This window comes from Drosophila nasuta, chromosome 3 (genome assembly GCF_023558535.2).
Source record: "Drosophila nasuta strain 15112-1781.00 chromosome 3, ASM2355853v1, whole genome shotgun sequence".
NCBI classification, from domain to species: Eukaryota; Metazoa; Arthropoda; class Insecta; order Diptera; family Drosophilidae; genus Drosophila; species Drosophila nasuta.
The window spans coordinates 35853075-35867851 of record NC_083457.1 but is presented as its reverse complement, the minus strand read 5'-3'; the positions used below and the strand labels follow the sequence as shown (position 1 = coordinate 35867851).

General features: G+C 34.2%; 1 protein-coding gene across 2 annotated transcripts; it reads right to left on the bottom strand.

Moving 5' to 3' along the window:
• Positions 1-964: 964 nt before the first annotated feature.
• On the bottom strand, positions 965-14361 carry LOC132792805 (phosphatase Herzog). Of its 2 annotated transcripts, none has more exons than XM_060802299.1 (6): positions 13927-14361; positions 13427-13620; positions 4829-5061; positions 4587-4768; positions 3513-3666; positions 965-3443 (listed from the first exon to the last, which is right to left on the bottom strand). In XM_060802299.1, exons 2-6 carry the CDS (start codon positions 13500-13502, stop codon positions 3069-3071), a joined length of 1020 nt encoding a protein of 339 aa, XP_060658282.1. In that variant the 5' UTR covers positions 13503-13620; positions 13927-14361; the 3' UTR covers positions 965-3068. The 2 variants fall into 2 exon arrangements, with proteins under 2 accessions (XP_060658282.1, XP_060658281.1); XM_060802298.1 differs by having other exon boundaries at positions 4829-5064; positions 13927-14360.
• Positions 14362-14777: the final 416 nt, after the last annotated feature.

The following is a 14777-nucleotide window of genomic DNA, read 5'->3' as shown; positions in this document are numbered from 1 at the left end:
AAAAAATAAAGATTATAATACAAATAATTCTTTTTGAATTTTAACGGGTTGCCTTTTTTGTCGGTTACAATCAATTTTAAATTGGCACGCTGAGTTTACTGCAAAAATATCAAATTTTCTGCAGTTTACTTTGAGGGTGCATCAGCTTACATCTACATTGCGATAGATGGCTCCACTAACTAAGCAAGTGACTTGCTGTATTTCTGCTCGCTATTGGTTTATGTTCGCCTGGTATTTCTCCTGGTGGCTTGGAACTTTTCTGCAGTTTGTGGCGGTATCGAGTAGACAACAACAACACTAACATAATTAGTAGTTGTTGTTGTAATTATTGATGTTATAGTTGTTGTTGTTGCTGGTGTTGGCTTCTTGCAACCGCCACGAAAGTCTAAAAAGTGCTAAATCAATATTTGAAATACCAGGCGAACATAAATCAGCAGTAAGCGGTTGCTTTGTTCGTTATTTTCAAAAGTCCGCTGTGTCCGCTATGCAAAAATATCAAATTTTCTGCAGTAAATGTATATATAATCCTTTTTTTCTTAAATTTTTTACTGATTGATTTTATTTACATTTTTTAAATTTAAAAATGAATATTCACTGAAAAATCTTTATAAATTTATTACCTTGGATATTGAAAATCTGACAACGTTGTTTGTAGTAATATAATCCCTTTGCCATCTACTTATAGCACATAAATAATTCTTTTATTTCACGATCTATTTTTACTTTATAATCCAAAAAGAAAATAGTTCAAGTTCAATAAAAAGTCAAGTATACCTCGGGTTTTAATGATTTTTTTATTTTTTGATGACATAATTTTTGTTGTTTTTTTTTATAGATTTAAATTGGTTTTGTTTTTGTTTATCCGACATTTATGCATTACATTTATAGGCTCGCTTTAAAAATAGAATTTGTTTCCGTGTTATGATAAATTAAGAGTTTTCATGTTCTTTTTTTGGTTTTTCATTTATTGTTATTATTAAAAGTAAAACAGTTAAATATATGCATTATTAAAATACGTTATCGCTATCGCATTTTATACTTAAATTTCGCTTGTGATTAGTCGCTATCGTTTATTACAATTTCGCAGCAGTGTAAATGATATACAATATTATGAATTATTATATATCTATTTTTTTTTGTTTTAATGAATTTATTTTAGCTTGCTTTGATGATGTGTGGTAAAAACAATTAAACTTGCAAATCATATGAGAATCTTGCGCGTTTACAACGTGCCGAATTTTTGTGTAGTTGATATTATTTGATCTCAGTTAAAAAATATAAAAGCTTATCCACTAGAAATGTTTGCGGAAAATTAGTTGAGAGTTAGTGTAATTAAGAAACGTGACTGATCGATCGGTGTGTGTGTGAGTGTGGGAGGCGTTAGCGTCTTTTGTTTGTTGTTGTTGTTATAGTTGTAATGGTATATAGTCGCATCTATATAAAGTATACATATATTATATTTAGGTGGGTTGTGGCGTGGCCAGCTTGAGCTCAATATAAGTGTTATACTGTTATACATAGATGTATTATATTTAATTACTTGGTCGGAGTAGAAGCTTTTCGTGTAAATATTTCACTTTTATTTTCGTTTCTCTTTTTATTATTCTTGAACTGCCCGCACATAAATTAAAACACAAAACATGTCCGCACCGTACGATAGAAAAGTATTTTCTAGTAAAAGGGGATAGATAGATCTCGAAGGGAAATGGTAGAGAAATATTGCAAATTGCGTTTCATAAGCGCACTTGTTAAAGGAAATTAAATAAAAAATATAATAAAAAGTTGTAAGTGTATAATAAGATGTGCCTTTCAGCTATAAAAAATATACTAAAAAGCCGTTACAAACGCAGCTGACCATTAAAGATGCGTTTATGCGTTGCGCCATATCATGATAACATTACTGAATTCATTTGGTGTAATTTGATTTTGCAGTTTTTGTAGCTCGAACTTATTATGGATATGTTTTTGTATGCTTTTTTGTTTTCTTTTTTTTGTTTTTGTGCATTAATATGATGGGAGAAACCGTCAATTGTGCTGCGCAACTTGACCATAAAATGAAGCAACGTATAAGCGCAGTTTTCAAGCAGCCGATGCCCAACAAGTGGCAACAAAATAAAAGAAGGGATACAGTTTAAATTGTGCCCTTGTTGTGCATATACCATTATTTGAATTAATGCACATTTATGCCAAGCGTTAGCCATGCGATGATCATGATCACGATCGCGAATAGGAACACCACGCATAAACGTACGAAATATTTATACAAGCAAAATGTGTATACACATGCTTAGCCTATATATATACATATATAGTTTATATAAGATGTATATATAAATATTGTTTTTTTTTTTCTTTTTGTAGTACACGTAGATTTTTTTCATTTGTTTAAGTGTTGTTTTTTTTTCTTCTGGTTTTGTTTTTAATAAAAAATATATATAAATATATGCTATTTTGAATTTGATTTTATCTCTCTGCTCATATGTATAGTTATTCTTTTTTGTTTTTTTTTTCTTGCCATGTTTTTATGTTCTTTTCCACATCTGTTAGCTGTATTAGAATTTTCCCTTTTTTCTCATTTTGTTAAATATGCGCACTTAAAATATGTATATTTATATATATGTATTGTATATATATATAGTGTATATAAAAGTTCAATGATTATTAGTTATACATAGGGTATTATGTATAGTTTTTAAAGGTTTTTCATTTGTTTTTTTAGAGGGGGTAATACCCAGTACAATGGGTAAAAAGCGTGGCCTTTATTTGCTTTCAGCGCAGCATATTTAAAAAAAGTTATTACACACACACACACATATTGAATTGGGAGCCAAGAAATCATAATAATAAATAACAAAAGGTGCCGTTATAAAATACATGGTTAAAAAAATTAAACACTTGAGCTTAGTCTAAGCGGGGGATTATTAATAGAAGGTGTAAACTAGTGTGCGTGTGTGTATTGCTGGAGGCGACGCAGAATTATGCTTTATATGCTTTGCTTTTTTGTTTGCTTGGTCTCGTAATATGTATAAACTTTATCATATATTTATAAACATTAGTTCCCACTGATGTTACGTCTTCTGCTGCAGCAGCTCGCTTTGTGGATTGGGCGGACTGGACGACAGCTGCTGCAATTGTTGTTGCTGCTGTTGTTGTTGTTGCTGCTGCTGCTGTGTTGCAGTATTCAGCATGGTCGGTGCAGACAATGTGGTCGCCTGTGTAATAACTGTCGTGGCAGAGATGGTTTGTTGTTGCTGCTGTTGCTGTTGATGAGGCGCTTGTTGCAGCTCCTGCGTATGCTGTTGATTTGTTTGATTGTTTAGCGGCTGGTTCGAATTGCAGAGCACCGAATAGACGGAATCCACTTTGCTGAGCTTCTCAAAGAGAGGTATCAGCTCACGCAGCTCACAGTCGGTCACATCGTCGAACCACGACTTCACAGGAACCTTAAAACAAGTTAAAAATGCGGTTAATGTTATACGATTCAAGTGAAATGAATTTGATTATCTACTCACTGCATTGTCTGGGTGAAAGATGTAACTGGCCGGTGAATTGTCAACAATGACAATCTTTTGTAAATCGCGACCCAGACGATTTAGATCCTTAATGTAATTACCCCTGTAATAAACGCATGATTCCCTAAACAGTCTTGCACGAAACACATTCCATCTGAAAGTTGAGAATACAATGAGTTATCATATCATCACTAAAAAATCTTAATTATAGAAGTGCTTTCGTTTCGGAAGAAAAGTTACCATCAAGTTACTATATTTTCATTAGAAAATGTATAAACATTTAACTCCACAAACTCTCGCTTAAAGCTTTTAAATATTTGTAATCTTATTGCAGTATCTTTGTCTCTTTTGAGTTTTCATTGCTTTGAAAGTTTTGTAACCACAACATATATTCTACTTGTCACTTGAAAATATATCAGCATGCTCCATTACCTTGGTTGTATCATGGGTAACACTTGTTATCCAGGGTCATTTAAACCGCAATCATGTTAGCTTTAAGTTAATTGATACTCTAACTACACTGTAACATATCTAAACAAATATCTCTATTTCGTAAACCTTTTCATTAGACTAGACTTTTCCACTTAACACATTTTTTATTATTTTATTTATGTACAATACATATTTGCTTTTAGTTTGAATAAAATTTATATTATTATTAATTTAAAGCATGAACTTCTATTTAGGTTTCACATTTTCATTTTCTATTATATTACTTGACTTTAAAGATAATGGTATATAGAATTTTAAACTTTTTTACCTAAAGAAAAATAATTTTGATTGAAATGTAATTTGACAAATTTGTAATCTGTATAACCGATTTTATTTCTTATCGTGTTTACTAATTTTACAGCTGTGAACTTTGAAATAACAGTACTTACAACCTACGCGTATAAAAGTGAAAAATACTATTATCTATATGCTCCATTTTACAAAATAATGTATAAGCGATCAACTAACAAAAAGGAATAAGTAAAAAAAACGCGTTATATAGTTTTGCCATCACACTGCTATTTCAATGTTCACAGCTGAATTTTCAGCTATTCCTTTCTTTTCTCTCTTTTTAATACTTACTTGTCTAGCAGATCGGCAACGGGATCTGCGTATTTGGCTAGTGAGGCTGTAAACAAAACGCACTCGTACAGTTCGCCCATCTTTTGTAGAAACTCATCGACATGCGGTCGCTTTAGCACATAGACCTGATGTATGGTGCCATCGATTTCGACTGGTACTATGAAATCGGCATTAGGTATGGGCTGCAAAACGATGTCAATTAATTGTGATCTCTTTCAAAGCTGGATAATGTGAAAACTTACCTTAAAACTACTGTGCACTAGAGTTTCGTCCAAATCGATAACCATGCACTTTCGATGCATATCGGAGTGCCTAACCTGAGGTAGAAGGTACCTTTGTTGGTCCGGTAAGGGTGGCGGTGTTGTTGAACCATCGATCTGTGTGCCATTCTGATTTGTTTTCGTTCGATTTCGTCGCCAGCAGCAAAGTAACGATTGAAATATGCCGCGTTTTTGTGGTTTTAGGCGATCCACATCTTCTGAAATTGAAAGAAAATGCAAAAATGATTAAAATAGGAAAATTTGCATATAAAACTGCATCTTAAGTTTAAAGAAATCCATATTAAATTGGATCATATTTTGAGGTCAACTATTAAGCTAAGTTACCAATAAAAATATCAGATCATCAAATTTCATTCTCAACTCAAATCATACTGTCAAAAAAGTATAAATTTAAAAACAATAACAAAATCTTGACTATCATAATTTATAAGCAACAAGTTCCGTTTTCAATCAAAATGCCAAAAACTATATCACATTTTCGTCAAATTGCTATCTATTCCCATTTTCACACTTCTTCGAAACAGGTTTACATTGATGATAGCAACAAACACGACAATGACAGCAACAAATTTAAGTCAACTGTGCACAATCAACCGCACATTGACGAATCGGCCTTGAAAATGTCAGACAGGGCTTATAAAATAAAAATTGCTATTATTATTTTTTCATTTATTTGTTTTTGTGTAAGCTTACGATTGCGACTTGTGACTGACTAAACGAGATTAAAGTAAATTATTGAATGAACTCAGGAATGCTGAATGCGCATTGATTGTTTCAATTAAAGGCAATTATTTCTCTCTCTCTCTCTATATATATAGACATATATGTATGTATATATAACACATACGTACTTCACGATCTTAAAGGGGAACCACCCCAATAAATGTCCATTTATTTTATTGCTAACAAAAAAAAATGGTTGATAAAAGAAATATGTACGATTCGCATGATCAATAATTGATTATCATTCAACAAACATTTATTATCAGTTGTGCTTTAACACATACGATAATTTTGAAATAAATAAAGGTATCATTATATTCACGTGAGTTGATGTATCAACAGTTATTTGGGATGCCAAGCGAACGATAGTTTAGTAAGCTTTTAATCGATCACAGTCACGATAACTTGCAAAATCAAGCCCATCATTATGAGTGAAGTTAAATAACGAATACTGATTATTTATTATATTGATATCATAATCAACTAAATTAAAGTGTCGAACAATGCTGTTGAAAAATTTAAAAGAGTAAAATATAGACATTTATGATAGCTATTGCTTTTTTATTTTCGTAAGACATCATATTAAACAATAGGTCAGGTTTGCCTAGCAATATAATCGATCACTTACATAAATAACTAACCAACTATTAATAAAAACCTATTTTTATTCAAGTGTACTCTCAACATTTAGCTATTTAAATAGCAACTTAATCTAGCTCATCGTTAAGGGTGAATGTTAACAAACAATTAATCTTTACATTTAAAATAGAATATTAATAACGTATACAACACTCATTTCCTATTTCTAGCCTCAAGGCTTCGTTAAACAATTTTGATAGGAAAATAAATGTTTTGTAGATCAATAAATGTTGCCTTATGCGTATCAATAAAAATATCTATATAAATGTGTATAAATATTTATGCATGAAAATCCGCCTCATCTATATTTGATATTTGATTTTCTCACAATATGCAAATCTTTCAAGCACTTTCAATGCGAATGCGAATTTCGTGTGTGCTTGTGTGAAAATGTCTTAAAATAGATATCAAACGAAACGAAATGAAATGAAATAAAAAAAGGAAAAACCCAACAACGTTCTCGACGCGGTTTCGCAGTGCGCGGGCGGGAGGCGGCATTGGGAGGGGTGTGGCAGCAAATTTAGCATGCATACATGCGTTTAATCGATGGGAAATGCTATAATTGCAAGTACACAGACAGGAAGGTAGAGAGAGAGAGAGAGAGAGCGAGACAGACACGCACACCTCTTTAGAAGTAAGAAGGTCGCCGATTGACCTTTAAGCCCTGCGAGCGAGGGAGTGAGCAAGAGAGAGAGAGGGAGTGATAGAGCTTTAAGCCAACTGTTTACAAGCTTCGAATTGCAATTGCTGTTGTTGTGGCTAACAAAGAAAATAACATGCAGAGCAACGAAAAAAAAGTAACCAAGAAAGTTACATGCAAAGTGTGCTCGACTGTGAAATACGCGGTACTCAATTAAAGATAATGTAGAAAAAACGAAAAAAAAATCAAAACTGCAAACTACTGTTAATTATTTCATTAATATAAAATACTATATTTATGAAATTACAATTTACAATTATATCCTTTTTAATGATCAGTTGTATCAGTTGTAATAAAGGTAAAATAAAATAAAAGTTGAATTTAAAGCTTCATAATATAAATAATTAACCCTCAATTTTATATCATTACTTAAATAAATTTATGTAGAACAATTTCTTAAAAAAAGGAAAAAAATGGTATTGCAATATACGATGTCCTCGTATAATGCCCTTTTCAGCCATTTGTATCGGGTATAATAGCCAAATGGAAGTGCATGTTGCATGCGACTGGGGATTGGGAAAGGGTAACGGAACGAAGGATTCCAGCAGCTAAGCTAGACGTTAGTCGGTTCATTGAACCGAGCTTAGAAGAAGCGGTATCCAGCACCCAGCACCCAGCACTGAGTACTCACTGCACTTAGTGCTCTGGCGACATTGTGAAGTGCAGCTGTACTTGAATATTTTATGAGCCTTGTCGCAACATAGTATAATGAAAGCCCCCGACAACAACAACAGAACAATAACGAGTTGAGAACGTGATAGAAGCACACACATAAACACACACAGACACATACGCACTCTAACACACACACCTAGACGATTATTAGGCAGTTGAAAGGTGAAACGAACGCGCCGCCAATGTGAAGAGTGTCCTGGCTGAGCTTAAGCCTTAAAGTAGCTTTCTCTCCCTCTCCCTCTTCCTCTCCATTCCCATTTCCATCTTCTAGTCTGGCATATTTTACATAACTTTGCATAAAGAAGCGAGACGGTGAGAGTCGGGTGTCAATTTGTCGCCTACTTGTTGAACTGACATCCGCAACATTTGGTCGGCGTTATTGATAGGCAGCCCACTATCTATCTCTATATATAGGTCGGTGGGTTCTGTGCTTGATTGATGCGCAAACAGGCAACATTGTTGTTCGTGGGGTTCGGGTTCGGTGCGCACTCAAGCACACGTCTCTCTCTCTCTCTATCTCTTTCTGCCACCCAATACACCCCCTCAGCTGACTCTTTATCCACCCTTGCCATGCCGCATCACACTCAAATAGGCTTTGTCCTATTTTTAAGGCTTTAAATTGAATTATTGACTTGGCTTTGTGGAGATTTTTTCTTTTCTCTCTCTATTTTTGCCTGCCCATATTTATAGCTCCCATTATATGAGCACAATTTGTCTATCAGATTTTAATAGACACCAAATTTGGCATGCAGCTGACCGTAATAATCACAACAACAACAACAAAAGCAACAGCGAATAACGAAAAATATTCAATTCTGTGGGTGGTACACGAATTGTGAAATGGCCAAGTCACGATTTATAATATTCATTTTGATACAAGTGCTTCAATTTCAATATTATAAAAATCAATCGCTCAGCATTTGGTATAAAAACGCTTTTAAAGTGCCCAATAATTGAATTTACTTGACCAACAGAACTCGCCAAATTGCTTTACTACTGAAATTGCGTATGAAATTCAATTAAATATACATTTTATTGACATTTATGCTAAGGTTGTCATGACGGAATAAACATAGTGTGGCCATATGCATTAATTTTAAGAATACCCTTTTCGAAGTTCACAATTAAGCTGAGCTTTATAGTTCCTTTTAATGAACAACTTTCTTAGTTGTAATTTCTTATTCGACTTTGCATTAATTCCAATTTTAAATGAAAAACCAACTGTTTGTTGCCCGTTGAAAAACAAAAAAATAATAATTTAGCACAAGTGCCTATGCTAAGCGTTAAATGAAATCATCAAAGTGTGACCATATGCAAGCATTTGGAAAATATTGAATCAATCATTTACCAAACGACCCATTAAAATGGTTCACAATCGAGTTGAGCTGAACTTTATGTTCATTTAATTAGCGTGAACTATTGCAGCTTTTCTTTCAGTTAGCACACAGCTTTTCTCACATTCGACTTTGAACTAATTCCAATTTGAAATGTATAAAGCAGCTGGCTGTGTGCTCAATTAAATTGCAGATTTATGTAACTAAATACGAGAGAGAATATCAAAAATATAGCTGCATTAATTTATGCAAAAAATTATGCAAAATGTGAAATCCGCAGCAGACTGTTTAACGGCCTTACGCGTCAATTGGGAAATACATTTATTTTCGCAGTTTAAGTTTGCCGACGCGGAATGGCAATGAAAATGACAAGCGTTTCTCTTGTTTTCATTTTGTTTTTCTTGCGTTGCTCTTTTTTTATTTTTTGACAATTCTCTGCCAAAAAAAAGAAAGAAAACTTGTATATAATCAAGTAGTTATGTGTCTGCTGCTATATACCAAAATACACTTGCGTTGGGTTACTAAATGAATTGAAGAGTCATTCTGCTCTCAAAAAACAATAAAAATTATATTTTCAATTAATTCCTTAATGATTGTCGATCTTAGAATGCTGCCCCAGCAAAGTTCTATAAGTGTATTGAGACTTCGGCAAGGCAAAGATAACAATTTTCTCAACCTCTCGTTGATAATTAATTTAAAGCAAACAAAATAAAGTAATAAAAAAAGAAAACGAAAAAAAGAAGGCAAATTGAAAGAATGGCAAAACAACGCCCCAACTTTAAACAATTTTTGTGGCTCTCGTTATCTAATCGCGTTGATATTGTGTTTGTTATCTCTGGTCACACATATGATATCATTTTTTTGTTCAGTTCTTGAGCTCGCTGCTGGCCTTAAATGGGCAGCCGAGCTCGACCTTCAGCATATTTATTAAAGCTTTTTTTTTCAAAAGTTCACACACACACAAACACTCACACATGGACACGCACACAGACAAACATACATAAATGTGTTTTGTTCTGTTTTTGTCTGTTCAACCTTTGCACGTGATGTTTGGACAAGCACCTGCTACAAAAGCATGGAATGAAACGAAAGAAAGGGGGCGCCACTGTGGAGAGAGCAAGTGATGCTGCCCCCTTTTATTGCATTCGCACAAAGATGTCGCTTTGGGGGTTGGTATTCAACTAGCAAAGTAGCCAAGTGCAGAGGTCAACGAACCCAAACCCATCAAGAGCAACAGCAACATCAACATCAGCATTGCCGCCCTCTCTGAAAATTAGATAGTATTCATCCGACGACAAGTTTTGTTTTTGGCCGCATCAATTGACCTTTGTTTCAGTTTTAGAGAAGGAAAAGGGGGATTTAAAAGAGCCCCAAAAATAAATTAGTTATCGCTTTTTCAGCTGTAAATATACACCGACACATATGTACACACATCCATCAATGAATACACACATATGCTATATAGGAAATGCTTTGCCACGAAGACCATTAACATTTTTGCACAGCACGCGGCACGCACATATTTATATGTTCTTCTAGAAACTATACACATTCATATACACGAATATAATATTAGATTTTTAATAATTATGCATTGCGCTGTTTGGGCTAATGATTTATTTTTCTTTCTTTCGTTTTATACATGGTTTTTAACACCAAAAAAAAAAGAAAAGAAATTGCTGAACAAGATATAAAAATGATCATTATAGTTTTGGTATGCACTTTTGCTTTGCACAAATTTTCTAAAATAATTCACTTAACATTTCCCCATATATTTTCATTAAAAATATGTAAACATTTTAATTAGTTACGTGCTTTTCAGTGAACACATGCAAGATTAATGGCAATTCTCCTAGAATGTGATTTATCGATAACAAATTAGCTGCTAATCTGAAAACTGACAGTTTTAGTCTGGCATCTTTTAATCAATCATTGCGTCTAATATGGATTTTAATCAATTCAAATGATGTGACATAACGAAAAAACACACATGTACGGGGATTTTTCATTCGCATTATCGATAACAAATCAGTAGATGACACTTCAAGATTGGCAGCTCTCGAAAATAATCATGGCTTTGTAGAGTGTGGCCATTAGTATGCAAATTATTTGCTTTGTTTAGTTCAAGTGCAGTATGAATTATGAAAAGAATTGCGCTTGACAGTTTATTGTATTTTTCAGCCACATTTTGTTGGCATTGTTTACAATTCAACAAGTGAAATTATAAGCAGCTGCTGTCAGAACTGACAAACAAGTATTAAACAGCTCTGATTAATCGAGATCTGAAATCTTTGCTGGCCACAAAACATTTATGAAAAAAAACCAAAATGACACAAGGAATGCCAAAAATGCTCCCCTGGGAAATCTAAATATTTGAAAAGTTAACATATGTGGAACAAGCGTATAATTAGTACAGTTTAAATTTAATAATTTGTTTGTATATACTACTTTTTTCTAGATTTCAATCAAGTAAATTATACAGCATATGTTAGTAACATGATTTCCAGCTATATTATTAACACTTTTGCCTTGACAAATTAATACGTCAATAATAACAAAGTTAGTCTGAATTTTTTTCGTGTGCTGTTTGATTTGGAAAGGGTAAAACGCGCATTTGCTTTAAAGACCTTGAGAAATTGAAAAATCAGACAGAGAGCTATATAGCTAGAAATGAGATACTAGAGCGTTTGCCCATAAAAACAAAATACATCTATCTACACATGTGCAGAAGTACATACATATATGTTTGTGTCTATATAAATATTTAAACACGGGCGGTCGGGCGTACAGACAAAATCAGACAGCACTTAGGCGGCACCCACTCTGAAAAATACCTAATAGAAAAGCTGCCGCAGAGTGTGACCGACTTTGCGATACCTGTCCAATATTTTAAAAGTAACAAATGTGACCCAAAATGCAATTCTCTTTACATTATTTAAGCAATAGCTTTAAAATATTTTTCACTACCTTGATCTCTTGCCAATAAGTTATAATAGCCTTCTGGATTCCATTGGTCGCGTATAAAAATATATAAAAACAACGAAACAACAAAATAAAAAAAAATATATTAAACATATTTCAACTGTTGCCGGTTCTAAAGCTCTCTGCGCTCTTCGCACCCACACACCATCCAATATTTAGCTTGACTATGTGTCTGTGTGTATGTGCGATGATGACGTCTCGTTTATTGTCACACAAAGCTCAACAAGTCAAAGAGTGAAGAAAAAGGCCTACGCATACACTCACACACAACATACTAAATTCATACATAGATATGCACACGGAAGTACGGCCCATAAAAGATAAATATTTGAGCTATAGTTTCGAGTTAAATGGGCAGCACTGTCTGGCCGCAACAACGCGAGATGTCAATTAGCACCTAACCGCAGAAATTACACATACAAATGCACAATTGTATATCTGTGTATGTACTATATGCAAGTGTATATATTGCATGATTATAAATACATATGAACACAGAGTATAGTTTTGTTTGTCGTCTGTTTTTGCGACCGCAGATTAGATTAAATTTTGTTATTACTTTAAGGCGCTTGCCCGCTCTTGCTCCCGCCTGGCCTCAGCCCCACCCCGTATTTTGTTCGTTGCCGCTGCACAAATGAAAAAAAAGAAATAAAAACACTCTCACACATATCATAAAAGAGAAATAAATACACATATGCACACGCACTCACACATATATGCAACTTTTAAGTTTTCGCTCTCTTTCGCGCTTGCTTCATTCAAGCTTTTTTTGTAAGCTACGCTTTGTTTGTTTGTTTTCACGAAAACTAGTCGACGTTGACTCCATCGTTGATACCGGTTTCGCCTTCTCGCTCTTCCTCTCTCTCCCTAGCGGACTTTTATCTTCGTTGTAAAAAGTGTGCAATTTAATTGCGGTTTCAATTGTTTCGCTTGTTCTGTCTCGCTCTTGGCCTCTCTTTCTGTTTCGCATTCACATTCGCTTTATCTGGAAATGTATCTTGCTCTCCGCTAGGACATGCAAAGGTATTTAAAGTCAAGCAATTTGTTCAGCATTTATTTTTTCTACTGTTTTGGCGTGACGTCACAGTTGATTACAGGTGGCGCTTTTGAAAGTTTTGCCTGCAAGTGTTCGACGACGACGTCAGAAGTAAGCAAGTGGTTAGATCATTCACAATAGCCAACAAAACAGCTGCGCACTTTGTATACAAACACGCACACACACACACACACACATACGAACAGGCGGAGACACGCAAAGCAAACAATAACTATACATCGTATACGGTCACATCGTCTGGTTGGGGAGCCTTAACAATTCCTAAGGTCAGGGGGCAGTGCGGCCAGCCCAGTTGTCCTTTAAGTCATTTTGTTGCGTCTTTGTTATGACGCCGAATGACTCATTCACTTGGTGGTCTTGAGTATCTTCATTTTATTTCTTATACATTTTGTATATATTCTCATATTCATATTTTTTCGTAAAGATTGTTGAGTGTTGAATCTTCTTACCTCCTTTGTCATTTGGATAGACATTCAGTTGCTCATCGTCGCGGGAAACTTGTGTGATTATTGATGTTGCATCCATTACACGGCGTGTTTTTGTTGCAAGTTGAACGCTCCGTTTACTTTTTTATTTTCTATTTGGCCCAAAATCCAAGTAAATTGTACTGGTCGAAGTTTCGTATTTATTTGTAAATTTTTAGCTGCACAAAATTAAAACACATACACATTATTATTAATACATTTTTGCACACATTTTCCTTCGAAAACTTCATGTTTTCTTTATATAGAAACAGACAACACACATTTGCACTCACACACACATGTGTGCAAGTGAGTGTGAAACAGACTACGACTGCGACGTCAACGCCAACTGCGGGCAACGGCAGCAGCAGCAGCAGCGACTGTTGCCTGCGCCAGACAGTGGAATTTTACAATTACGCTTTGACAGCCTCATTCGTTGGTTTCGTCGTCGCAGAATGCAAATGATTTTCCCTCGCGATATTCACCTTTTGTAAAAATGCACTTTCGCCTTTTGTTTCTTTCGTACACGATCATACAATAATTACAAATGTATTAAAAACTCAACGGAAATCAACTTAAAAACACTTTCTTTTCTTGCACTCCTGTTGTTTGGGTACATTCTTTATTTTTCTTCGCGTCTACTTTTTGCACGCAGCTTCTTGGCGTTTTATTTATAACGCACTCACACACAAACACAAACGCGCACACTATGAGAACAGAAACACTGTCTTTGCTTTCAACTGTTTTCAATTGGTACGGTTGTTGTTACTCTCGTTTATTTCGATATCGCATTCATTTGAGTATTCAATTATTTTTTTTCTTTCTTAATTAATTATAATCAAAACTCCGCGCAAATAAAACAAAAAACGTTCTCCGTGCCGTTTTTTACGACGAATTGTGGCCACGGTTGCGCTGAAACTGTTAAATGACAGACACACACACAGCAATAGCACTTAACATCTCGCTGAGGTGTTATTAACAGCGAGCATTATAAATTTTCTGCACTATTAATTAAGAAATGTGTAATATATGTCGTCGAAAATTCAATGTAAAATAAATTAATATATTCTCATATAAAAAAAATTATATGGAAATTTCATTTAGATAGGAAAATATAAAAAGACGCTATATTTTGAAATTAACAGCTGCAAATCATTGCTCTAACATAGACTTTCTAGAGCCTATCGATAGAATAATGTTAATGGGCAACAAGGTATACTGCAAGTATCGATAAGGTCGGAGAACAAAAATGATCAGAGATGCCACCTTATCATTAACAGGTTGTTAATTTTCTTTCTTTTTTTTCTTTGTCTACAAATTTAAAGAAAAATATTTT

What these genes read in the sequence shown, in the direction of transcription:
- LOC132792805 (XM_060802298.1), bottom strand. Translation starts at nt 13,502, where the DNA reads ATGGATGCAACATCAATAATCACACAAGTTTCCCGCGACGATGAGCAA. An exon ending in CTATCCAAATGACAAAGGAG is followed by an intron (nt 5,065 to 13,426) that starts GTAAGAAGATTC and finishes TTTCAATTTCAG; the next exon opens with AAGATGTGGATCGCCTAAAA. An exon ending in GTTGCCGATCTGCTAGACAA is followed by an intron (nt 3,667 to 4,586) that starts GTAAGTATTAAA and finishes CTCAACTTTCAG; the next exon opens with ATGGAATGTGTTTCGTGCAA.